The following is a 26,249-nucleotide window of genomic DNA, read 5'->3' as shown; positions in this document are numbered from 1 at the left end:
TGTCCAGAAGTGCGTAGAAGCGACTTCCGGTGCCGGTGCAGCACCAGAAGAAAATGGCCGCCGGCAGGAGCTCCGTAATCCGGAGGGAATAAGGGGTATTTTGCCATTCGGGACACCTGCGGGAAACGGTAAGAAAATACAGGGGGTTTCCCAGGGAAAACGGGGTACTTGGCAGCTATGCCTTGGGTACGATGTAGCAGGGCTCTTCGTAAGTCCTTATGGACCACAACAACTCCCCATGGGAAAAGTGCTTTAGGCCTTAGGAAACTGCCTTAGGTTCATCACTTCTAATGCTTCACTCCTTTCCCTTGTAGTGTGTGTGTGTGTGTGTGTGTGTGTGTAACCTGGGTTAACCCCTTGAGCTGGGTTTTAGAGGCCTCTTTTTGTCGATGGAAGGGAACCAGTGGTGGAGCGCATCACCTTTGCCTAGGAGAGCCGAGGACACAAAGAATGCTGGCAGCGTGAAGATGGGATTAGTTCAAGCAGGCGGCTGTTGGGTTCGCTGGAAATGACAGCTGCTTTGGTTGTGACCGTGCCACAAGTTACTCGACTTGGGATTCACGTGGCTGTTTCGAGAGGCAGGCAGTCCCTAGCTTTGCTTCATTTAATGGACCCTGATGAAAGGGAAAAGATGAGCGTGGACAATGCCATTTTCTCCTCTGCTTTTCTGTGTAATTCTTGGCCTGTCTGGGTACAGCGTAGGACGTTCGCACTTTAGGAACCCAGCACAGAGCAAACCTTGAAATCGATGAATTTGCAGCCCTTGTCCTCACTGCTGCCTGGTAATGAGCTGGCAAAGTTGGAGACTAATAGGCTTGGTCTATGAATTTTCACTGCTGGTAATACTCCTCTTTTTATTGCGAATCTCACTTTCACTCTGCAACTAATGAGACACATTTGATGTCCCGATTTGGGGCCTCCGCGGACAGTATTATTGGTGTGGCATAACATGCCAGCACCCTTAACTAACTAGTTTCCAGGATTCTTTGCCAGGCCGGGGGTGGGGTGGTGGCAATGTCTATTGAAGTGGTGTCATTGTGTGAATTTTCAGTGTATGTTGCAAATGGGGCCTAGGACAGCAATGGCCACCTCACACTTCTGTGCATCATGGGAGATAAATTTGAGCAGCCTGATCTTACAGGACGAGATGGCCATACTCGGCTACACTCATGTTCTAGGAACGATGCCAGAGATTGATCCCTATTTTCAGTCAACTTGAATGCAGCCAGCCGGGACATGGGGCATGAGAAAGGGGTAAGCAGTTGACCCCGAAAGGCAGACAACCCATCATTGTTTACAAAATGCTCTTTGTTTTCAGCCTGGAGAATAAATCTGGGGCTGGGTATTAGCATGCAGCCTTTCTTTTTCCCCCTCCCCAAAGCATTAACCAAAATGTCCCTCAGGCTGAACCTTATTATTCAGCTATTGCTAAGGATCTTTTGTGCCCCCCCCCCCCCCGGCCTCCTACTTAATCCCTTAGCAACAGACTGTGGGGGACTACTCTTGCTTTTGCCAATCGCCTCTGAATTGGTTTTTTGGGCCAACACCAGTCTAAAGATTAAAGAGGAAGAAATAACCTCTCATTTTTTTTTGTCCTCCAAAGTGACCCAGTAACACCCCTCTTCCCCCAACCTTCTCCCTGCCAGGGCCTTTCAAGGCAGAAGAGAAAAACTAGGTTTAAAAAAACCCAAAACGTTAATCTGTTGTATATCTTTTGCAATGCACCCAAGTCTCCTTTTTGAATTGTTATTTTACCTGTGCAATAATCTGATCGTGCATTTTAATTATGGATATTTGTAAACTGCTTAGGAGCCTATTTGAGCATTCAGTGACATATAAATAAATTTATTTATGTTGTGTATTTTGTAAGATTATTAAAATACAAACAAAACCCCAAACACATAGGTGCTTGCTTAAATTCTTTGCAAAGGAATGTTAAACTTTGCGTTCAGAATCTTGGAAATTAAATATGTTCGCATGTGTTTGAATTCCTTTGCATACCGTAATTTAAACTACCTCTTCAGATTTAGGGTGTTTCTTTTTAAAAAAGAATAATGTGTTTGTATAAAATAAATAATTACAAAGAGAGGAGTACAGAAGTAGCTCCATAGAAGAGGAACAGAGAACAGAGAGGGGATCCAAGAGATCCAAGAATCTTAGGTGACATAAATGGTCCCCACATCCCCATGTTATCCTCACAACAACTTTTAGTAAGGTCGGTGAAGCTGAGAGACTATCTGGCCCAGGTTTCCCCAGTAAACTTCAGAGTCGTGTAGAGATTTGAACCTGGGTCCCTTTCCTAACCCATCCTAGCCCAGCTACACAACACAGGCTCCCATCTTTGCAGCACAGGAGTGGGACACTTGAGTGACATTTGTGGGGGGTGCCAGTGACAAAATGGCTATTGTAGAGTGTGTGGCATTGTATAAAATGGGAACCACACCCAAAGGAGCAGACCAGAGGACGAAAGGGTGCAGTCATCCTATCAATGGGAAAAAGAGGCTACCACCAAGCTCACTCACAAAGACGCTATTTGACCTCTACGGAAGGAAGGGCTGGTGCTATCCTGGCATTGGGTGAAATGTGGGCACATTTAACGCATGATAGGCTGAGCGCCGGTGCAAACAGGAACAGAGAAGGGAGAGCCAAATCATGAGCTGTGTATTTTTGAGGGCATATTTCATGGGTGCTGAAGGAGGTCCTGGCAGGGACAATGAGATGTTGCGGGCACTTCAAGAGTGCCCCTGTGCCCACAGAAGTTGCCTAGGTACAAGGGCTTAACTCTAACCCTCCCAGGTTCTGCAGCAGGGCCTCAGTATTTGTCCCTCTTCCCACCCAACCTCGCTTTTGCTTCATTCGATTTCTGCGGTGGTGTTTTGCAGGTTGTACCATACCAGGGAACAGTGTGTTTGTACGGCAATTACCGCTTCACTAGCCCTGTCATTATCCCTCCATCAGGTGTACTTCAAAAAGAAGAAGCCCCGTCCAAAGCAGACAGCTTCCCAAAGAGCTTTTATTAAAATTGTCAGAACTCCAGGGGAACCATCAAAGTAGTACAAAGAAAGACGTGCTTCTTTTTTCCCAAAACGACTCAACACAAATCTAGCCCTTGCAGAGGTGCCTGTGCTTCAATCATGTGGTGCTGCCGAGAGACGAGTTCCTGAAGTCCTTGAAAGGCTTCCTTTGTCTGAGGAAAGACGCTGAGGCTTTTCAGTCCCTTCACTTACTGGGCTCTCTTCCAAACCCAGCCTGGTGCCAACATGGCACCCGTGTGGCGCTGGCAAAGCTGCTGCCATCGAAGGATGTCCGCAGTGCGGTGCTCCCTTTACCTTCGAGCGAAGCAATATGATTTGCTCAGGCTCCCCATCCATCCATCTGGTTACTTCTTGGAGCAGCCTGACACCCCTCCCCATACTGAGGCAGCGAGAGGAATGAGCCCTGTGGGAGGCGGTAGACCAGTAGCCACTTGTGCAAATTCCAGTATCACTACTGACATACAAATTCAGTGTCGCTATCTGTGGGGAGAGAGGGAATAACACGTTAGTATCCTGACCACACAACTACTCATGTGCTACCTTGAGTCCAAAGTATCTGGAGGACACCTGGTTGGGGAAGGCCTGTGTTTCCAGAAAGGCCTGTATTTTGGACAACAAACTAAAGCTTGCAGGAACCACCTCAGAGAAATGGACTGCCCAATCCTCGTTCTCTCAGTCCGCCTCCCAGTCACCTACCAACAATGGGACTAGTTGCTTTCCTTCTCCCAGCTATCTGATCTCATGCGTCAACACCAGCAAATCGAGCTGCCCTCCACGAAGCAAAATGGCACCAGCCCAGAGTCCAGAGTCAGCCCTCCATCTTGTGTCCAGAGATTAGAACTGCATAGCAACTGAGTCCCTTCACTTAGGGTGGCCCCTTATGTATCTCCAAAAGAAGTTGTCAGAAGACCACGGGGATTTGCATTAAATGTGCTCATTTAGAGGCATGGACAAACCTTTGGAAATCATTAAAAAGGTAAAATAATTAAAAAGGTAAAATCATTAAAAAGGACCCCTGACCATTAGGTCCAGTCGTGACCGACTCTGGGGTTGCGCGCTCATCTCGCATTATTGGCCGAGGGAGCCGGCGTATAGCTTCCAGGTCATGTGGCCAGCATGACAAAGCCGCTTCTGGCAAACCAGAGCAGCACATGGAAACGCCGTTTACCTTCCCGCTGTAGCGGTTCCTATTTATCTACTTGCATTTTGACGTGCTTTCGAACTGCTAGGTTGGCAGGAGCTGGGAACAAGCAACAGGAGCTCACCCCGTCACAGGGATTCGAACCGCCGACCTACTGATCAGCAAACCCTAGGCTCAGTGGTTTAACCACAGCGCCACCTGGGTCCCTGATGATTGGAACTCATTACTATGATATAAATGGAAATGCCCATTTAAAGAGGACTCTGACCAGGTGCCCTGTTGGCCAGCTCAGTCTGCTTTTCAGGTGCAAACTCTGGATGTGCAGCTTAAAGGCCCCTGCTGCCCTCCTTTCTTATGGGTTAATTTGACATTTTTTCTGTTTTTTATCTGATGGGAGCCGCCCGGATTTTTTTTTTTTGGGGGGGGATATATTTTTATTTTATTTTATTTTATTTTAATCATCATCATCTCAGGGTGGGTGACCTGTGACCCTCCAGATGTTGATGGACTCCAGCTCCCATCAGCCCCAGCCAGCATGGTAGAAACATCTGGAAGACCACAAATTCCCCATCACTGTTTCAGAAGTTACTGTGAGGCCGCCTATCTCTTTGTCACAGCATTTAGATTTTCAGGACTATGTTGCTTCAGGACCTATGTTTTAAATTTTTGGTTACCGGAGCTTGCTAAGATTTTGATGACTGGACTCTTTGCAAGTGCTACTCCTTTTCATGTTTTTAATTATACGTCTTGCCATTTTACTTGTGTGTTTTGTGTCTGGGTTGTTTGCTGCCTTAAGCACAGGCAGAAGAGCTGAATGCAAGTTCAGTAAATTCCATTTTTGTTAACGCCCCCCCCCAATCCATTTAGTTTGTTTAGTTCTAACAAACTAAAACTTCTCTTGTTCCAGGCAGAATAATTTCATTTTGCACATGCTCAGAGTCACCGGGCTGAGGGGGCCAGAATCTTTCAAATCGAAAAGCTGGCAACAAGCCGTTGATATGAACTGTTTGCATGACTTAGTACGGTAGTTTGCTAAGGGTCCTGAGAGCTGTGAGAAGACCCCTATTCCCTTCGAAGAGCTACAATTCACAGTGTGGTTTAACAACCAATTCCTCTTCCCATGGAATCCTGGGAATTGTTAAGTGTGAGGCGAATTGGGGGGGTGCCTCCTAAGTACTCGCAGCACCCATGACAAACTACAGTTCCCAGGATTCTTTGAGGGAAGCCATGACTATTTAAAGTGGAAGGATACCGCTTTAAATACACCATGCAGATGGGTTTGAATGCTGTGTGTTCCGTGGCTTCTGCAGGGGATTGCATGCTCCTAGTCCTCATCAGACCATTGGGGTTTATTTGGGCTTTTTAATGCAAACTAATATATCTTCTGCATACCTGGAGAGTTCCCTGGAATATTCAGAAACCCCAACCCATGCTGCTGGGCACAGGACCATCATGTTAGGAAGGAGTGGAGTTGCCTTTTTCTTTCTTTCTTATTTCTGCGTAAGAGTGCTCTGTGCTGGTGCTTGTGTCCTACCTATGATTCCAATCCAGACTTGGCTAGAGCTTAGTTTGCACAACACCTTGTTTCCCAAAGGCAGCCACTCCTGCCCAGCTTGGCTTGATAAACAGGCTCTGGAGACAACCATCTGCTCGGTAGAACCAGCCCATTTTCTGCAGCCAGTCTTCTACCACCGAGGTTACAGAGGACATTCCAGTTAATTCCTCCTTGCGAGGCACTGCACCTCAAGCCGCCTGACAATGCGGATTCGCAGCAGCTGAGGAATGTTGAGGTGACGATTGGCTGAACTGCCCTGATGTCAGAGGCAGGTGGGGCTCTAGCTTTTGCTGGCGGAGCTGCTCTAAAACTAAAGGTCCTCTGGCTCTTTGTTGGATGAGCTTGTGTAGAAGCTACCAAGGAGCAGAGCAGGTGAGGAAGGGTAGAAAAGGAGGAGTCTGGAAAAGGGAGAGGATGCAAGACAAAGGGAAGCCTAAAATGGATGGAAAGGGAAAGCAAATCTGGGATGCCGAGAGCTGTCAGTTCTTTGGCTGTCAGGGACTTCACTGTGTGTGACTGAGTAACACAAAATCCCCCTCCATCTAGGTGAGGACTGCTCGAGGCTCTCAATGAGTACTAGTTGGAGAAGGGCTGTAGCTCAGTGATAGAGCTTCTGCTTTGCATGCACGGGGTCCCAGGTTCAATCCCTAGCATCTCCAGGTAAGACTGGGAATGTTCCCGGCCTGTAACCCTGGAGAGTTTCCTCTGTCAGATGCAGTATGCTTTGGCAAACCAGTATACCTGAAGGAGCGTCTCCACCCCCATTGTTCAGCCCAGGCACTGAGATCCAGTACCAAGGGCCTACTGGCGGCTCCCTCCCTGCGAGAAGCAAAGTTACAGAGAACCAGGCAGACGGCCTTCTCGGTAGTGGCACCCGCCCTGTGGAACACCCTCCCTTCAGATGGCAAGGAAATAAGCAACTATCTGACTTTTAGAAGACATCTGAAGGCAGCCCTGCTTAGGCAAGTTTTTTTTATGTTCGATGAATTATTGTATTTTAATATTTTGCTGGAAGCCGCCCAGAAGGGCTGGGGAAACCCAGCCAGATGGGCGGGGTATAAATCAATCAATCATCATCATCACCATCATTTTATTATTATTATACAGTAGTTGCTGGAAACCACAAGTGGTCAGAGTCTTGCTTGCATGCTTCCCATAAGCATCTGGCTGGCCACTGTGAGAACAGGATGCTGGGCTGGATGAACTTTTGGTTTGATCCAGCTGGGCTTCTTAGGGAGGGAATGGAATAAGATAAGACACAAGTTGGTACATTCAGCAGGCTTTACAGCCCCAGAGGAGGAAAATAAGATTTCTACAAATGGAGGGAGGGAGGACAGGTGAGTTGTGCGGTTGGATCCTGGGCAGATCCAAATGCAGAAATGTGCCAAATGAACTGGAAATGCCGGAGTGCCTCACTTGCCAGTCAGCTAGCTTCTTGCAGAGTTTCACGACTGGCAGCTTTTCAAAGCAGATGACTCACGGGGAGTAATTAATTACTCGTGGTGTTTGAACTCCCTGAGGCCCATGGGTTGCTTAACTGTAAATGGGTTGATTGGCAAAGGAGCCAGAAGTTCAGCACCATATCCTCACTCTTCTTCCAAGCTATGCCAACAAAATCGTACTAGTTTGGTAACTGGTTTTCGAGGCCAACCTTTGCTAACCTGGTGCCTTCCAGATATTTTGGCCTGCAACGCCCATCAGCTCCCACCGATTGGAATTGTGGTCACCGCAAAACATGTGGAGGGCACCAGGTTGGGGAACGCTCATTTAGGCTGTGTTTTTTTTACATAGTAAAATAACAAGCGAAAAGGAGAGTTTTATTGTAAATGGAAGAGGTGGTTGGAGAGGTAATCATGTGAGCGTCGAGGAGAGCAGTGGGATGGTGAGCCAATATAACCTGAAATCCATTTTTTATGGAGCACCAGCAGACAGTTTACAGCCCGGAATCTAGGACACCGTGCTGTGTTTGGAAAGCACATCTGGGCTTTACTTTCACAATGTTAATCAGAGTTAATCTGCAGAATTACTGCCTGCGCAATAAATTAGTGTCACACGATGTTCTGGTCAGCAAATGAGAATTCATTCTGAAATATGATCTAATGCGATTAACACCAGGGGAAAGGCAATCCAGTTCACACTCCTCCTTTATAGCCAACATTATTACATATATACATTACAGGGGCAATGGTTCAATTTGTCGATATCATCATAGACTATTCCAGTCTCTCTTTGTTTTATTTTAAATCACTTCTAAAGAAGAGACAGGACAGGCTCCTGGGGGTACTGGCAAGTGCTGATCTGATCATGCAGCAGCTCTTGGAGGACAGAAAGTAGCGAGAAGTTGAATGGATGAATGCTTGCTGGTACTACAAGGAACCCAAGCCCTTAGGAAGCCAATTTGTAAGTGAGAAAGCCAGTTAAGGCAGAAGTTTGAAAACCCCACCCCAGGTTTCTGCAGAGATCAGCAAGAACTTCCAGCTCCTGCTGCTCATCTCTGGCTCAGATTTACAAACCTCCAAGAAAGATCTTGAAAGTTTAGGACAACCTTCCCAGCCTGGTCACATCCAAATGTTGTCAACTACAACTTCTATCAGCTACAGGCCACACTGGTCGGGTCAGATGAGAGTTGTAGTCAGAAAATAGGTAGAGGTCCCTTTATTGAGAAAGTGTGATTGAAGAGTTGCATATCTTTTCACAGCGCACAAGCACCAAGTTTAGACTTCGAGGAGTTTGTAGAGAGGATACGACATTTCGATTTGAAATGGAGGCCCTCTCTTTTGCAAAAAAAAAAAAAAAGGCAGAGGCATCCTATCTGACTCTGCCAATATCATTCCTGCCCCAGTACTAATTGCAGGGGACAAGCTCTGTTTGTGAAAACATACTGGGGAAGGAAGAGAACCTGCAACTCCATCATGGATGAACTTGCTGGGGCTGATGGGAGCTCGTATCAAGCAACATCTGAAGGCCAGCGGTTTCCCCATCACTGACATTAAAGGTATGTGTGTGCATGTATATACATGTAAACGGCAAAGAAACAGAAGTGTATATTTCAGCAAGCACTTCATCACTGTTTTTCCAGCTGTTTCAACTTTGGTTTTTCACTGCTCTTTGGCACAATTTTTGCTGCTAAACTACAGAGCACATTGGGGACACAACAGTTTTGCTTATAAAAAAAAGCCCAAGAACCTGGGTGTGTTTAGCCTGGAGAAGAGAAGGTTAAGGGGTGATATGATAGCCATGTTCAAATATATGAAAGGATGTCATATAGAGGAGGGAGAAAGGTTGTTTTTTGCTGCTCCAGAGAAGCGGACACGGAGCAATGGATTCAAACTACAAGAAAGAAGATTCCACCTAAACATTAGGAAGAACTTCCTGACAGTAAGAGCTGTTTGGCAGTGGAATTTGTTACCAAGGGGTGTGGTGGAGTCTCCTTCTTTGGAGGTCTTTAAGCAGAGGCTTGACAGGCATATGTCAAGAATGCTTTGATGGCGTTTCCTGCTCAGCAGGGGGTTGGACTGGATGGCCCTTGTGGTCTCTTCCAACTCTACGATTCTATGATTCTGTTTGTCCGCAGAGGTAGCCTGAAGCCCCCGGGAAAATCTGGCCCAAACATTTAAGGTGTAAAACTATGTCATTCTCAACCCTTTTAGGGCAGAGTATCCCCATGAAGGTGGTTTGAATACCCTAGGTATTTTGCTGTTCAGAAGACTTCCCATTCTGGGACTTGACGTTATTGAGGGACAGTGCAGGGGCAGAAGGAAAGGATAATTACAAACTAATATGTATTGGTATGTGAGAGCATTTTGTGACAACTTATACCTGGCTGGAACAGCTTTCCTGGTGGAAACCTCTTTCTGTTAAGAAACGGCGAAAGCTTGGGCCTTTTTCTTCTGGAGAACTAAACCACCAGCTGTTATCCTCAGCACTGGCTGCCACTGATACAAGCAGCCTGGCCCTTCAGTAGGTGGGACGCAGCTGCATGGCAGGCCCGTAAAATTAATCTCCGGTGAGAAAGCAGCTCTTAAGGGGAAGCCCTGTAACCCGAGCTGGAGAAAAGATGGACTCCTCAATGCGTTCTGCAGCAGTATTTAATAGCTAAGCGGCAGTTAATTAGATGCTGAAGTGGCTGTGTCAGCTGTCAGGCAGTGCTGTGTGGAGGGGAGGGAGTGGGAAGGGGCAGCAGCAATGGGGGTGTTAAAGGACTGGAGGCTGGAACTGGGGGAAACACAGGGCAGTCCCATAGCAGCAAGCAGCTGCTTCAGGGCAGAGCAGACCTCTTCTTTCTGTGTTAGAACCCCAAAGAGGACAGCAAGCTTAACCAGGCCTTCTCAAGCTCATTGATGTGGTTGGTTCATATGGGGAAAGACAGTCCTTGATGGAAGGCAGTTCTGGTGTATTTAAGGCTTTGTAAGTCAAAATGAGCACTTTGAATGGGGCCCAGGTACCAATTGGCAGCCAGTAAAGCTAGGCCAGGACTGACGTCCTATGCTCAAAACATCCTGCCACGGTGAGTAACTTGGCTGCTGAATTCTGAACTGGCTGAAGTTTACAAACTGTTTTCAATGGCAGCCTAACATGCAATGTGTTGCAGTAATCTAACTATGGGTTGCTACACTGGGAAAGAAACCGTGTTTTGAATGCGTTATAAACATGCAACACTAGACGGTGCTGGAAAGTAAAAAAAAAATCTACCATATATTCTGGCGTATAAGGTGACTGGGCGTATAAGATGACCCCCTAATTTTCAAGTTGGAATATAGAGTTTGGGATATGCTCGCCAGGGAAGGGAGGCTGTCTTCTCCAGCACTCAAGTCTGCAGCAGGGGAAATGGTGGATTTTTTTAAAAGTTATTGAGAGGGGAAAATAAGCCAGAGAGAGGAGAGAGGAGAGAGGAGAGAGAGGGGGGGGGCAGAGAATCTAGGGGAAAAGAAACCATAGAGAGGAAAGAGATAGAGAGGCAGAGAATCGAGGCCAGGAGAGCCAGCGAAAAGGGAAAAGCCATAGAGAGGAGAGTGGGGATGCGGCCGCGGCCGTTTCTAGGCACTCCCCACCGTATGCAGTGCCCGCAGATTCTTGTACCAGGCGTATAAGACGGCCCCCCAACTTTTGAAAAGATTTTCCTGGGTTCAAAAGCCGTCTTATACGCCGGAATATACAGTACACAATTTTCCATAGCGTTTTTCTTTTCTTTTGTTATAACGATTTAATTTGTGACTTACAGTGGTACCTCAGGTTACGAACTTAATTTGTGCTGGAGGTCTGTTCTTAACCCGAAACCGTTCTTAACCTGAGGTGCGCTTTCGCTAATGGGGCCTCCCGCCGCCGGTGCATTATTTCCGTTCTCATCCTGGGGCAAAGTTTTCAACCTGAGGTTAGCGGAGTTTGTAACTCAAAGTGTTTGTAACCCGAAGTGTTTGTAACCTGAGGTACCACTGTGTTTATAGCAGGTTTTTCTCCTGTGTGTAGACTCGCCCCTAGATGTTACCAGATGACAGAAGTTAGGCTATCCCTGTCCAGATAGGTAGGGGTGCAGCTGGGCTACTAGCCAAAGCTGATGGAAGGTGCTCTGTGCCAACGAGCCAACTGGGCCTCTAGCCACAGCAAAGAAATATAACCCCCTCAAGAGCTGGCAATCACTAGGGCATTTTTATTTCTGCTTGGAACGCTTTTAGCACAGTTCCCATCCACCCCACAAAAAGTCTCTAGTTGTTGCTTTTATAAACTCACCCTAGAAAAGTTGAATATTTTTTTAAAAAACAAAACAAAACTCAAATAAATAAATAGTTTGTCATGGTACAAGAGCAAAGACGCCATCAAAATACACACCTTTGCAGGGTTGTCACATCTTTTATATTTGTTAAGCTTCTGGGGTTCCTGTCTAGAAGTCCATGCAAAAGAGGAATCTGCAGGCATCAGCAGAAACTTCCATTAAGATACCTTACCTCCTCAAGCTCCTCAGTTCTTGCCTGCAGACTGTGTGCCTCAAGCCGGTAAGTGTTTCCAAGTGCTAACAAATGCTGTCGGGATGAGAGAGTAAGGCACAGTGGTAATGCAGTTCCAGGTGTCTGAGGTCGGGTCGTAACAATCCAGCGTCTTGCACCTCTGCGTCCCAAAGTAGCCGCCCACCACATAAAGCTTGTTCCCAGAAGCCAAAGCGTGACAGGACATCCGCTTGGCCGTCATGTCCCCAATCCGCGACCACTGGTCCGTTTCGCAGTCAAAGCGGTAGGCGGAGGCCGCCGTGTACTCCGTGTCTCCACCCATGATAAAGATCTGGCTACCCAAGACAGCGCCCGCCGTGTAGCGCCAGGGCTGGGGGCACTGGGCTTTGATGGTCCACCGGTTCTCCACCGGGTCGTAGCACTGGACCTTGGACACCATATCGCGGTGGATGCTGGTCCCACCAAAGACGTAGAGCTTCAGCCTCGCGCTGACGACAGCCGCGTTGCTGACGCCATCCCTCAGAGGGGCCACCATGGTCCACTTGTTGGCGAGAGGGTCGTACTTCTCCACCTGCTTCAGCGAAACAGAAGGAGAGGCTGGGAAGACCCCGGCCACAGCGGTGTGTCCACCGACGACGTAGAGGCAGTTTTCCAGTTCGGCCGAGCCATGTCCAAAGCGAGCGATGAGCATCGGGGCAGCTTTGGACCACTCCTCGTTCACTGTGTCGTAGACCCAGACATCCTTGGAGACCCCATTTTCGGAGCCCCTGCCTCCAGTGATGTAGACTTTGCAGCCAATGGCGCAGGCGCTGAACTCTTTTCGAGGGCTGGGGAGGTCGGCTTTGGGAATGATCTCTTTCGCCTTGTGGTCTACTTGGTAAACCTTGTCACACATAAACGTCTGCCCCCCTAAGATGAGCAAAGTGTGCCCAGCCTTCCGAGGCCTGGCACAGGGGCTGGTGACCACCCCATCGTTCTGCAGGATCTTCTTTTTGCACCAAAGAGCTTCATCCATGATTTGCTTGTTCTGGTCTTCCGCCATGATCAGTTCCTCGTAGGTCATGGCTTCCTTCAGGCACTCGGAAGGCAGCAAGGCCAGTCGCACGTTCTTCAACATCTCCGGGAGGAAAGACTTCCTCTTGTCCAAGTCATGCTTCACCCACTGCATGACTGCCTTGAAGACCTTCTCCTCATCCTCAATTTCCAGCTCGTCGCTGGAAATCAAGTCCAGCAGGGTGTCCTTGGAGAGGTTATTGAAATCTTCGTTTCTGTGGACTGTCTCAAAGTTAACCAAGCACATCCTCCAAGAAAGCTCATAGAGCCTCTTGCACTGGTGAGCATCTGAAAGGACCATCATGCCCAGACAGTTGGAAGGGTGCAGGTTCTTCTCAAGGAACTCAGCAGCTGCATCCCTGACGTCCTGGAACTGCAACATGTCCCCGGCTTCCAGGAGGGACTCTGCATTCTCCTCGTTAATTATGATCTTGGAGGAGTAAGCATAGTCCAAAAGCAGCTCCAACACCTCTGGGTGCAGGCTATCGTGGAAATTTACCTTGTCGCCCAAGCTCTCGCGGAGGCCGTTGCTAAACATGGCTTCGAAGTACCTGCTGGCAGCTGCAAGCACAGCCCGGTGGCATGGAAAGGACTTGTTCCCGGCCCAGAGGGTGACGTCAGTGAACTTGCAGTGCTTCCTCATGGTGTTGAGGTGAGACAGGACACAATCTGGATGGGAGGCTTTGTGGAACAGCAAGATGTTCATTGAACCAGTGCTCGTTCGGGATTTGCGGTTTTCATGGACGCTGACTGACATGACTACTGGATTGCTATCTGCAGGAAAATGAACATAGAAATTCTGAGTTTCAGAGGAATGAACAGATTGGCACCTGCTGCTTTTCCCCACCTGAGTTTCAGCAATGCAGGCCCATCTCTACAAAAACCAAGAATAATGGAGCATGGGCGATCAAGACCCAATGTGGCATAGTGGTTAGAAAGTTCAACTAACACTAGGGAGACCCAGTTTCAAACCCATCCACAGCTGGAAGACTCCGCAGACAACGTTGTACTAGTCACAGCGTCTAGTCTGCCTCACAAAGTTGTTGTGAGGATAAAGGGGGTGGGGGTGGGGACATGCATTTTGTACGTTACCAAGAGCCATTCAAGAAAATGAGCCAGAAACATGTATTGCATATTGCCCCAAACAGTTACAGTAAATGCAACGTTTTGTTTCCATGGAAGTATGCCTCCAATTTTGAGGTGCCGAGGGTGAGCAACTGGGAGAATGACTCAATCCATCTCCAACAGTCGAAATAAAATAAAAAATTACAAAATTGTCCAGTAGCACCTTAGAGACCAACTAAGTTTGTTCTGGGTTTTTCAGGTGTATGCACACTTCTTCAGATCCAACAGTGACATCAATGAAAAGCAGCTATCTACATCATATGAACAAGAACCGAATAAAATTCTGCATCGGGGTCTGCTGCTCCTGTGAATCCTGCCATCTGAGGCAGTTGCCTCATAGGTAGGCCAGGCCTGGTTAGGGCCTTAAGTCCAGCTGAACCAGGAATAAGCTTCTGAGCTGGAGATCCAATGCAGCCTAAACTGCGCATCTCAAGGGATCTCGTTTGCCCCATTCAGCTAGTTATTTACTCTCTAAGCCTCAATCCCCTCATCTGCAATACGGGGGATCACAGTACTGACTTAAATTAACAGGGTTGCTGCAAAGATTCCAATTAGGAAACGCTTGGAATACTTGAGAGTGTTTCAAATAAAGGTTTATTATTCATCATCCTTATTTTTAACTTTGCTATTAAATTTATTGTTATTATTTTCACTTTATTATAGTCTTGATTTTTATTCTACTCTGATTTCCAGCAGTTAATAAATCAGAGACTGCACCCTTTTGACATGTGCTCTGCTCAGTTTTGCAATCTGAACACTCTGAAAAATCCTGTTAACATATTTTTCTCAATTCTAACTGTACATAAACCGTGGGGTATCTGGAGGGATTCGTTTAGCAAGAAATCATTCTTTTTTAAAAAACAAATATGAAAATAAATGAAAATTCCACACCATTCTCCCATTGGACATTGAAGAAAAATACATCTATACTCTGCATGCAGACAGGCGCTTGTAACCCCTGACCAGTACATTCAGAGGAAAGGGCGCTGGGCTGTTCTTAACTTAGCCTGGGTCATGCTGGCCTTAAGTGCAGAAGAAATTACTGCAATTTCCAGGCAGACTGGCTTCTTTATAAAATAGGTGGCTATTAGCAGGGCGCAGAGATTCGAGCCTGTCTTTCTGCACAGCCTCGTGCTCCCAATCCTGCCACTCATTTGCTTTGCAAAAAAAAACAGGTTTAAGCTCCCATCAGGGAATTGGGTAGGCCTCCTACCTGTCTACCAACTGGTTTAAAACAAAACAAATAACTCCCAAAGCCGCCCGCCCAACTAGATGGTTATTTAGAGTGTTTTTGTATGGGTATGACAGTCTCCCATCTCTTGGCAAGCTACACCCATAGCATGACAATCTTCAGGCTAACACAACATGAGTTAATGGAACGCCATGAACAGAATATGCTGGCAAACCGACAGCTACATCTCTTGAAGCTACTCCACCGAAATTGTCCTCCATCTAGAAAGAAGCAACCATAGCAAGGTCGCAGGCTATTGCATTTTCACCTCATTCTATCTCCAAGAAACTGAAGGTGGTGCACACATGGAAATATAGGAAGCTGTATTCTGAATCAGACCATGAGTCCATCTAGCTCAGAAGAGCCCCTACACCGACCTACAGCTGCTCTCCAGGAATTCAAGCAGGGAGACTTTCCCAGACCTACCTGGAGATGCCCTTCTATACATGCAGGGCAGACACTACCACAGAGCTATATCCCTTCCCCAAAAGAAAGTCCCCTCACACATACCCCATAATCCTTGCAACAACCTTGTGAGGTAGGTCAGGCTCAGGAATAGTGTCTGCCCCAAGGTCACCAGGTTAGTTTTTGTGGTTGACGAGGGGTTTGTTTGTCATGGCCATTGGCCAGAACAATATAAACTTATGAACTAGGACAGACGAGGGATTTGAAGCTGGGTTTCTTCAATACTCCCAGTCACAACGTCCCACAGGTTCAACCTCTGAAAGCTCCACCTATAATATTTCAGACAACAAGGCTTGGAGAGATCTTTTTTAGTATGCATCTTTTATTTTCTATATGCTTTAGTGACCTATGTGTAGAAAACCAGGTTAGAAATAATTCTTTGAGGGGAAGCCATGACTGTTTAAAGTGGTATCAAGGTAAAGGGACCCCTGATCATTAGGTCCAGTCGTGACCGACTCTGGGGTTGCGGCCCTCATCTCGCCTTACTGGTCGAGGGAGCCGGCGTACTGGCCGAGGGAGCCGGGTCATGTAGCCAGCATGACAAAGCCGCTTCCGGCGAACCAGAGCAGCACACGGAAACGCCGTTTACCTTCCCGCTGGAGCGGTACCTATTTATCTACTTGCATTTTGACATGCTTTCGAACTGCTAGGTTGGCAGGAACAGGGACCAAGCAACGGGAGCTCACCCCATCGTGGGGATTCGAACCGCTTACCTTCTGATAGGCAAGCCCTAGGCTCTGTGGTTTGTGCCACCTGCTTCCTGGTTTAAAGTGGTATAGTACCGCTTATGTATGGCATGAATGCAGCCCGGGCCAACGGTGCTCCCATCTCCTCTATGGAGTTATGACAAATTGCAACTGCAGTCAGCCGAGCACACTCCCCACCCTCCTGGGCTTGACAAACCCATTTGAACTCAGCCTGCAGAAATAATATTTATTTTTTCCTTTAAAGGTGGCAGTGCTGGGGAGTGTTTTCCAGCCACAACACAATGCCAGCAGGCTGTGCTCAGTTGGTGGGTCGTGAATTGCGCAGGCCCACCTGGTGGTCATTGGCCCCTGGCAAGCCAGGCCTCTCACCTGCCATTCTGAGGTGACTCATCTGGATTCCAGACATCCCTTCGCTTGCTACAACAAGGCCTTGCGAAGAGTTATTTACCCACACAAATAATTCATCCCCAATTTGGGTTTGTTTCGCTGCAAATTGCCAACATTGCTCACTCCCGCTGACTAGGATCTAGCTTGAGGGAACAGCCTACTTTATTTTATTTTTGGCCACACATGCAAGAAATAAAGAGGAAAATTACAAAGCTAAAATCCCAGAAGAATAATTGAGGGGCGGTACCCCCTCCCTTTTTCTCCCTCGCCTTCCTGGTACACATTCCCAGATGATAGGTAAGAAGACTGGTGGTTTCAATTATAATGTTTCTGGGAATGGAAAGAGACTCAAATCCCTGGGGAAGAAACTTGAGGGGGGCGGGCCACTGGTGTGGGGCAGAAATGGGGAGATTTCTGGACATTTCCCCAGTACATTTTTTAAAAATGCATTGTTTCAGTAAAACTAGCAGCATAATAAACAAAGGCAAGGAAAAGAAAAGGACAACTGGAAGGAATATAATGCCCATGAAATCTAATTTGCTTTTATTTTAGGTCACTATTCCTAGGGAAGGGACCCAGGTGGCGCTGTGGGTTAAACCACAGAGTCTAGGGCTTGCTGATCAGAAGGTCGGCGGTTCAAATCTCCACGACGGGGTGAGCTCCTGTTGCTCGGTCCCAGCTCCTGCCAACCTAGCAGTTCGAAAGCACATCAAAGTGCAAGTAGATAAATAGGTACCGCAGTGGGCTCCTTGATCACTGCAGATGGTGACAGCAGTCACGAAATTAAAAGACGCCTGCTTCTTGGGAGAAAAGCAATGACAAACCTAGACAGCATCTTAAAAAGCAGAGACATCACCTTGCCGACAAAGGTCCGTATAGTTAAAGCTATGGTTTTCCCAGTAGTGATGTATGGAAGTGAGAGCTGGACCATAAAGAAGGCTGATCGCCGAAGAATTGATGCTTTTGAATTATGGTGCTGGAGGAGACTCTTGAGAGTCCCATGGACTGCTAGAAGATCAAACTTATCCATTCTTAAGGAAATCAGCCCTGAGTGCTCCCTGGAAGGACAGATCGTGAAGCTGAGGCTCCAATACTTTGGCCACTTCATGAGAAGAGAAGAATCCTTGGAAAAGACCCTGATGTTGGGAAAGATTGAGGGCACTAGGAGAAGGGGACGACAGAGGACAAGATGGTTGGACAGTGTTCTCGAAGCTATGAACATGAGTTTGACCAAACTGCGGGAGGCAGTGCAAGACAGGAGTGCCTGGCGTGCTATGGTCCATGGGGTCACGAAGAGTCGGACACGACTAAACGACTAAACAACAACAGCGGGAAGGTAAACGGCGTTTCCGTGCGCTGATCTGGTTTCGCCAGAAGCGGCTTAGTCATGCTGGCCACATGACCTGGAAGCTGTCTGCGGACAAACGCCGGCTCCCTCGGCCTATAGAGCGAGATGAGCGCCGCAACCCCAGAGTGGGACACGACTGGACCTGATGGTCAGGGGCACCTTTACCTTTTATTTCTAGGGAGCATTCAGTTTTTCAGGCGTGCTAAAATTAGTATGTTTGCAGTGCTTTCACCCTGCCCTCCACAGCAAATATAAATAATGTAAGGGAAGTGTTTGCTATAGAGCTCACATACCTTAAAATATTTACAAGTAAAGCTTTAAATTTGTTTGCTTATAAAATTTAAACCGCATGCATCATGCTTTACTGAATTTACCACCACCAATCAGTTCAGCTACTTCTCTAGCTATCGGGAGAGTTTTCCAGATACGCAAGGAAAAAAGAAGCATTGCGTAAGTATTCCTTCCCTGCTCACCTAGAGGTAATTTTTACTCCTTTACAGGTGACCAGCTGAGTGCTATTTGAACAAGCCTGGCTCTAGGGCAATGTACATTATTGCAAAGCGCTTCTGGCCAGACTTTTTTGGCAGGATTGAGGTTGCCGTTGCTACAGAGATAATGAAGCCCACCAGAGCTATTGCTTCTGCTACTGAAGGGCTGGTTCTGGGGGTAACCAAGTCATCAACTTTGAATTAAAAGTTTGGGGCTTAGCCCAAGATTTGATGGATGTGCGCAGATGCGAGAGGTTTCAGCATCCCCAAAGCAGCAACAAATGAAATATGTATGAATCTACTCAAAGGCATCAATTTAGGCATCTGCCTCCACAGGCACCCACACAACCCAGTAAATACTTAGGCTGGTGCAGAGAAGTGAGATAACCAACACTTTCATTTTCCCCCAGCATGCAAAAGCACCCACTTAAAGCTTTCACTTTCCTGTGCTGATCCCCGAAGGTTCAGAGGATTTGAAACAATTTAAAAGAAAACACATTGTTAAACTTTGCAGAGTGGAGTACGCACTGCATACTTTTATTGTCTCTTCCCTTTAAACTAGTCTGAATCATGACGAATTTGCAGATGTGGCACTGAAGCCGCTCTGGGTGCAAAGTCATTCAACTGATGTGATGCAAACGATTTTCACCACACCACACCAGTGCTTAGTAATACTTGAAATTAATAGGTAAAAAGGTAAAGGACCCCTGGATGGTTAAATCCAGTCAAAGGTGACTATGGGGTTGCGGCGCTCATCTTGCTTTCAGGCCAAGGGAGTCGGTGTTTGTCCACAGACAGCTTTCTGGGTCATGTGGCCAGCAGGACTAAACCGCTTCTTCTTTTTTTTTTGTGCCCATATTGATTTTTGTATATGACAATAATAAACATTTTTATAATACAATCGTCATCTTCAATAGTTTATACAGTGGTACCTCTACTTACGAATTTAATGCATTCTGAACGCACATTCGTAAGTTGAAAAAAATTGCAAGTCAAATCCCATAGGAATGCATTGGGAGAAAAAATTTGTAAGTCGAAGCAACCCTATCTAAAAATTTGTAAGTAGAAAAAATCCTATCCAAACCGCATCCAAGATGGCGGATGGAGCTCCATTCGTAAGTAGAAACATTCGTAAGTAGAGTTATTCGTAAGTAGAGGTACCACTGTATTACATTTTTATCCTATATACAAAAGATAATTCACACCACAAAGTCCACTAAGTAAAATTAAACGGAAAAGGGAAAAAAAGAAAAGAAAAAAGTAAAAGAAAAATCCATTTCTCCAAATCTTAAATAAATCATCAAATTAGACTTCCCGTCAATTCCCAATGTATATTCTTGTATTACAAATGAATGTACTCTTATTTGCTGTACATATCTTTATCTATTTTCTATTACATTCTTATAAAAACATGTACCCGCACTCATAATAATCAAGTCGTTCTCCCTTAAAGGTCACTCAAATGCTAGCACAGATAGCGTACCCTTACTGTATTTTTGGACATATATCTTATATCTATCCCACTTTTCCATAAATTTTTGTTTGGAGTTACCTCTCAGATTATTTTGTCAACTTTTGGCAAATTCTTGTAGCTTGTTTTGCCACTCTTTTAGGGTTGGGACCTCCCCTTCCTTCCATCTTTTTGCCACCAAGACCCGTGCTGCTGCCGTTGCATATATAAATATCTATCGTAAATTATTTGGGATGTCTTTACCAAGAATACTTAATAGAAATGCCTCTGGTTTTTTAAGAAAGGTAATTCCAAACATTTTTTTTCAACTCTTCGTAAACTAAGCCCCAGAACATTTTGATCTTCCTACACGTGAACCACATGTGGTACATATCACCATTATTCACCCCACACCTCTAACAATTATTTGCAAAAATTTTATACATCTTAGATAATCTTGAGGGGGTGAGGTACCATCTGTGCTGCATCTTTGACATGTTCTCCTTGATATTATAACTCGCCGTAAATTTCATACTGATTCTCCAAAGACTCTCCCAATGAGACATCATGCCCACCTGATCATTGTACTTTTCACTTCCTCCTCCTTGACTTCCCATTCAAGAAGTAGGTGGTAAACTTTCGAAATGATCTTAATTTATTATTTATCAATTCTGTTTCCAATTATGAAAATTCTTTATCAAATCCAGTCTTTTTATCTTGTTTAAATACTTTGCTAATTTGGTGGTATTCCAACCATCCAGAGAGTTGGTCCTTTATTTCCTCATACTTTCTTAATTTAATTTCTCCCTCCTCCTCTACCAGTATTCCATTATATGTTAGCCAGTTGCCCTTCATATTATTTTTTTAAATTGCATTTGCTTCCACCAGTGATATCCATCTTGGGGTCTTTGGTGCTAAAAGGCTTCTGTATTTTTCCCTAAACCGCTTCTGGCACAACGGGACACTGTGACGGAAGCCAGAGTACATGGAAATGCCGTTTACCTTCCCGCCGCAGCAGTACCTACCGTATTTACTTGCACTGGCGTGCTTTCAAACTGCTAGGTTGGCAGAAGCTGGGACAGAGCAACGGGAGCTCACTCAGTCATGGGGATTTGAACTGCCAACCTCTAGGTCGGCAAGCCCAAGAGGCTCAGTGGTTTAGACCACAGCGCTAGCCAGCCAAGAAGTCATCTTGTCAAGCATCCTCACACCCAGTGACCACTTAAATGCCTCCACAGCTCAGTGGTGTGGCACCTACATGCCACGCAAAGGGCCCACTTTCATAATTGTGTTGGGAAAGCCATGACTGTTAAAGCGGAATAAGAATGCATTAAATGTGTTGTGTGGATGCGGCCTCTGTCTTGTCAGGATTCTGTTGCCATTTAGGACAGGCATCCCCAAACTGCGGCCCTCCAGATGTTTTGGCCTACAACTCCCATGATCCCTAGCTAACAGGACCAGTGGTCGGGGAAGATGGGAATTGTAGTCCAAAATATCTGGAGGGCTGAAGTTTGGGGATGCCTGATTTAGTAGTTCACATTCCAGGCATGGGCTCCAGTGTTTGGAACTTTTTAGATTAGAAAAAAAAAATGTGAATATAGCATGACACACAGTCGTACCTCGTTTTGTGGCCGGGATCTGTTCCGGAGCCACGGCCACTAGCTGAAAAGGATGCAGGGCAAAGTGCTGCGGTTGTGCGTGTGGAGCGGTTTGCATTTCTGCGCACAGCACGATTTAGCGCTTCAGCACATGTGTGAGCAGCAAACCCGGAAGTAACCGGTTCCTGTACTTCCGGGTTTGCTCCGGACGTTTGCCGGAATGGACGCAAGACAAGGCGGACGTTCGTGGAGGTATTACTGTAATAGAAGTTTATAAAACTGGATGGTATAGAGAAAACAAATGGAGGAAAACTTGTCTCCCACTCTTGTAATACAAGAACCTGCGGACATCTGGTGGCACTGAATGTTGGACTTCAGGACCGATAAAAGAAAGGACTCCTTCACACATTGCATGGTTAAACTATGGAACCCGTTCCTCCAGGAGGCAGTCATGGCCACCAACTTGGATGGCTTTGAAAGATGGTTGGACAAATTGATGGAGAAGGTGTTTATCAATGGCTACTTGCCATGATGTCTATGCTGTACCTCCATGGCTGGAGGCAGTAATGCTTCTGAACACCAAAATGCTGGAAAACACAGAGGAGGGAAAGTGCTCTTCTGTTGTCCTGCTTGGGTCAATGTGAGCACAGGATGCTGGACTAGATGGTTCGCTGGCCTGATGAAGCAGGCTCCTCTTGTGTTCCTACAGTTTAGGACATGAAAAGCCTCTCCAGGTTCAGATGTTACACAGGAAACGGAGCTTGGTGTCATCAGTATATGGGTGCCACCTTGTCTCAAACCTAGCAGGTTCATATCAATATTAAACAACAAAATCATCCATGGTGTCACCTTCAGATCAATTTTCTGTGGGCCAAGGAAATTACCCAATACTGTAAGTAGACAGAAACGAGGTTGCCCACCCCAGTTTCAAGAAAAGGGCAAGTATGTTTTCCCAACTGATCCCAGCATCATCATTTTTGGCTGCAGAGCCTTGTCCCCCCCCCCCCCCCTATCGTGCAAAGTTAAACAATTATATAAAATCTCAGTCTATTAATCAGGCAACAAACAGCCTCATTGATGCGATCCAGGCACTGTGTCTGGAAAAAAATCCCCCTGAGCCCTGGTTCCACAGCAGATTCCTAGCCAGGTGTTGACTTTGATCAAACCTTAACCACTTGATGATATTCCACCCACTGAGTTTAGTTTGCAAGAGGTGGAGTTCCCTTAATGTCTGCCCTGTCGTCCTGTGTGGCATTTAGCAGACTTCTCCTCTGGAGAGTGACTCAAGAGGCAAAGTGTTCTGTAAACACGAGAGCTAATTATTCACCTAATCTGCCAAAGATGAATACGCTAGGGTTTGAAGGCACCTGGATCAAACTTTTGGGCAGGGATCAACAGCAAGACAGACTCTACGTTGGGGAGCAGAGGGGGAATTTTGCTGAGGAGAGCTAGAAGCAAGATGACAAACACAAATAAGATAAGGGAATAAAATCCTTCTGTCAGCACCGCCTTTAATTGCCATTTCAATGCCAGCTTGCATTGTACAACTTATATGTTGTACGGGATGCACGCTAGCGCATTCAGCTAACATGCTACAGGCATAGATCTTGCCTTCCAGTGGGAATCCCCTCCCCACTCCACCCCTGCCCCATCTTGGGTGACTTGTGCACAAAATTCCTGCTCTATTGAATACACACTCAGGAGTAATAATCACCCTCAAACATTTCCATGCTACTTTCAAGTGTTCAAAAAACTTCACATGCTTTTCTAGCTGCAATCCTTACAACAGGGGGCCAAATACGGCCCTCAAGTCTTTATATCTGGCCCTCAGGATTCTCTTCCAGTAACACCCCTGTCTTGTACTGTCCTTAAGTGGTGGGAATGCGTCCTTGAACTGTGGCAACGCCTCTTCCTTACCTGGATAGAAGGTAAGAGGGAGTCATGTGGGTGAGCCTAGAAACTAGCCTATTGGGCAAAGGTAATTTTTGTATCAATTGCTCCACCCTCTTTTGCCTCTGGCCCCTCCCACCACTGATGTGGCCCCTGGAAGGCTGCCCTAGAAGGGAATGTGGCCCTTGAGCTGAAAGAGGCTCCCCAACCTTGCCTTACGATAACCAAGGGCCTTCCAGATGTTTTGGACAACTCTCAGCATCCCTAGCTAGCAGATGAGAGGCCAGAGGCCGAGAGGAACAGGCTAGCCTAAGGATTCCTAGTGACCTCATGGCAGAGACAGAATTCAAAGTAGAGTTTTCCCAATCCACAGCTCAGTCTTTTGGCCATCGTGCTACACCAGCTTTCTGGTGTGCCACATGTTCTTCCTTTTTAAGGGTGCTGGTGTTATACATATATCAACCCTGTTAGACTTTCATGGAAATCAGGGCATTCTGAGCTTCATATGTGCCCAATTTCAGTTTTGTGGGTAGGGTGAAATAGGGTTAGGCAAAGACGTCGATTTCAATTTCTCATCTTTCCGAATCTTAAATTCAGTTCTCCATATCCATACAAGGTTTTTTTTTAAAAAAAGAGAACTTCCGAAAATTCATAATCATTTTAATTTCTCCTAATATACACGTTTGTATGCAATTTCCTCTAACACACTGCACTTTTATACACTAGTGTATATTTTTGTACACTTAACTTGGCTGGAGACTGGCAATGAAAAGTTCAGAGACCTGCAAATTTCAAAAGACAGCCGTGTTTCAGCTCACATACCGTTTCAGAAAGTGTGGATTAGGTGAAGTTTTCCTTCAAACGTGAATGGCATTTCTCCCCCATCCATGCTGGGGAAGTGCCGTGATCATTTTGAGGAGCAGGAGTAAATCTCTCTATGTATAATATAAACCTCTGTCTTTATAACGCAGCGTAAGAACAATCAGCACCTCTGGGACATCCAAAGGTCATTGATACACCCACCCTCCAGCTGGACATTCCATTCCCCCTTGCTCCATCCCACAGAGGACCAGAGCCTTTAAGGAGGGAATCTTCCTTAAGTCAGAAACCAAATCATCTTCCTCCAGGCCTTTCTTGCAGCAACACATTCCCCCACGGGCCACTGCAGCTGGTTGGGCCTAAACAGATGTTTGTTGCTAATTACACCCTCCCAGTAAACATTTAGAAAGGGAGGAGTAAAAATAGCAACTTATACTTAGCGCGAAAACAGGGAACTGATGGTGGCAAAACTCCCAGAAGCTGCCAAAAAATGGTTTTGAAAGAAGCATCCCATCCCATGTACAAGAAAAGATATTGTACCTTTATAGGCGGGGGCTGCCAATTAATTTTAGGTAGGGAATGTCCTCAGTTCCGCAAGCCTAATGCAAGACAGCCGGAGAAGAGAGGGTGGCGCTCCCTTGGCCAATGCCTTCCGAAAAGGCCGTCCCGGCTTACCCTTAGCAGCAAAGGGTGTTCCCCCGTTTATATTTTAAGCAGCACAAGTTTGGGTGTAGCCAACCTCGCCTTCAGTCTGAGCAGCTTCCTTGGGTTCAAATGAATGCACTTTGTTAAGCTCTTTTAAGAACTGCAGCCAAAGCAACGATTTAGGTAGTCTCATGGAAAGAAGGAAGACAAAACAAAAAATAAAAAAGGAATGGAAGATTTTTGACGATTATTTAGCAAATAATTAGATATCTAAAAGTCAACCGGCAGAGTACACCTGAACCCAATATAAATTAAAGAAGAGATAATGATGTAAATTGATTAAGAATTGTGCGATATAAAAAGGTTAAAAGTTTATGAATTACAGAGAGGTAAATTGGAAGTCAGCATTTAAAGATTTTCTTTGTTTTTGTTTAATACCTTATGTGTTGCTTTTTATGTGGCATTTGGTATTTGTTTTTTTCGTTGTCGTGTGTGTTTTTGTTTTTGTGCTTTGCTTCCCCCCCCCTTTTCCCTTTCCCCCCTTTCTTTTTTCCTCTCTTTTTTGTTTTTGTTTTATTTTGTAAAAATATGTAGATGAAGAATGTTTTGTGTTTGTAATTCTGTTGTTTATTAATGCTTTTAATGAGAAAACTAATAAAAAAAATGAAAGAAGAATGGATATTGAAACTGATGGACTATGCTGAAATGGCAAGACTGACCGGGAAGATCAGATACCAAGAGGACAAGATATTTTAAAAAGAATGGATTGATTTTGTAGAATACATGAAGGAGCACTGTAAGCACCTAAAAATGTTCGCAGATTTGGATTAGCACTTGTACAGTGGTACCTCTACTTACGAATTTAATGTGTTCCGAACACACCTTTGTAAGTTGAAAAAATTTGTAAGTCGAATCCCATAGGAATGCATTGAGAGAAAAAAATCATAAGTCGAAGCAACCATAGCTAAAAAATCGTAAGTAGAAAAAATCCTATCTAAACCGCATCCAAGATGCCGGATGGAGCTCTGTTCGTAAGTAGAAACATTCATAAGTAGAGTTATTTGTAAGTAGAGGTACCACTGTAATATAATTTGATAAAGACACCAACAAGGAAAATAGTTTGGATAAAGGTATTTAGATGCAGAAACGAGAAGTAATAAATATTGGAAAGCAGGGAGAGGAGTGGGGGGAAGTCATTGCTAATGAAGAACCCCCATAAAGATACTTCCATGGGTTATGAGTCCAATTCACTAGCTTCAAGTGGATCTGACAAAGTACAGTCCACAAAACCTTGCACCATAATAAATGTCCCCCTCTCTAAGTTGCCAAAAGACCCTTTGTCCGTTGCACCGAAACACAACAAGCAATGA

At 45.8% G+C, this 26,249-nt stretch overlaps 1 protein-coding gene across 4 annotated transcripts in view; it reads right to left on the bottom strand.

Moving 5' to 3' along the window:
• Positions 1–332: 332 nt before the first annotated feature.
• The window catches only part of KLHL25 (kelch like family member 25), a 35,227-nt gene continuing 9,310 nt past the window's right edge, over positions 333–26,249 (bottom strand). For 2 of the 4 annotated variants that reach the window (XM_035131632.2, XM_035131630.2), the window contains exons 2-3: positions 11,674–13,500; positions 333–3,515 (exon numbers count right to left, since the gene is read on the bottom strand). In XM_035131632.2, coding sequence (XP_034987523.2) covers positions 11,714–13,483 — 1,770 coding nt within the window. In that variant the 5' untranslated portion in view covers positions 13,484–13,500 and the 3' untranslated portion in view covers positions 333–3,515; positions 11,674–11,713. Of the gene's footprint in view, positions 3,516–11,557; positions 13,526–26,249 lie in introns of all 4 variants that reach the window. The other 2 variants (XR_004693582.2, XM_060282440.1) reach the window with 2 other exon arrangements.

The sequence above is a fragment of the Zootoca vivipara genome, chromosome 14 (assembly GCF_963506605.1).
Source record: "Zootoca vivipara chromosome 14, rZooViv1.1, whole genome shotgun sequence".
NCBI classification, from domain to species: Eukaryota; Metazoa; Chordata; class Lepidosauria; order Squamata; family Lacertidae; genus Zootoca; species Zootoca vivipara.
This window is presented reverse-complemented; position numbering and strand designations above follow the sequence as displayed.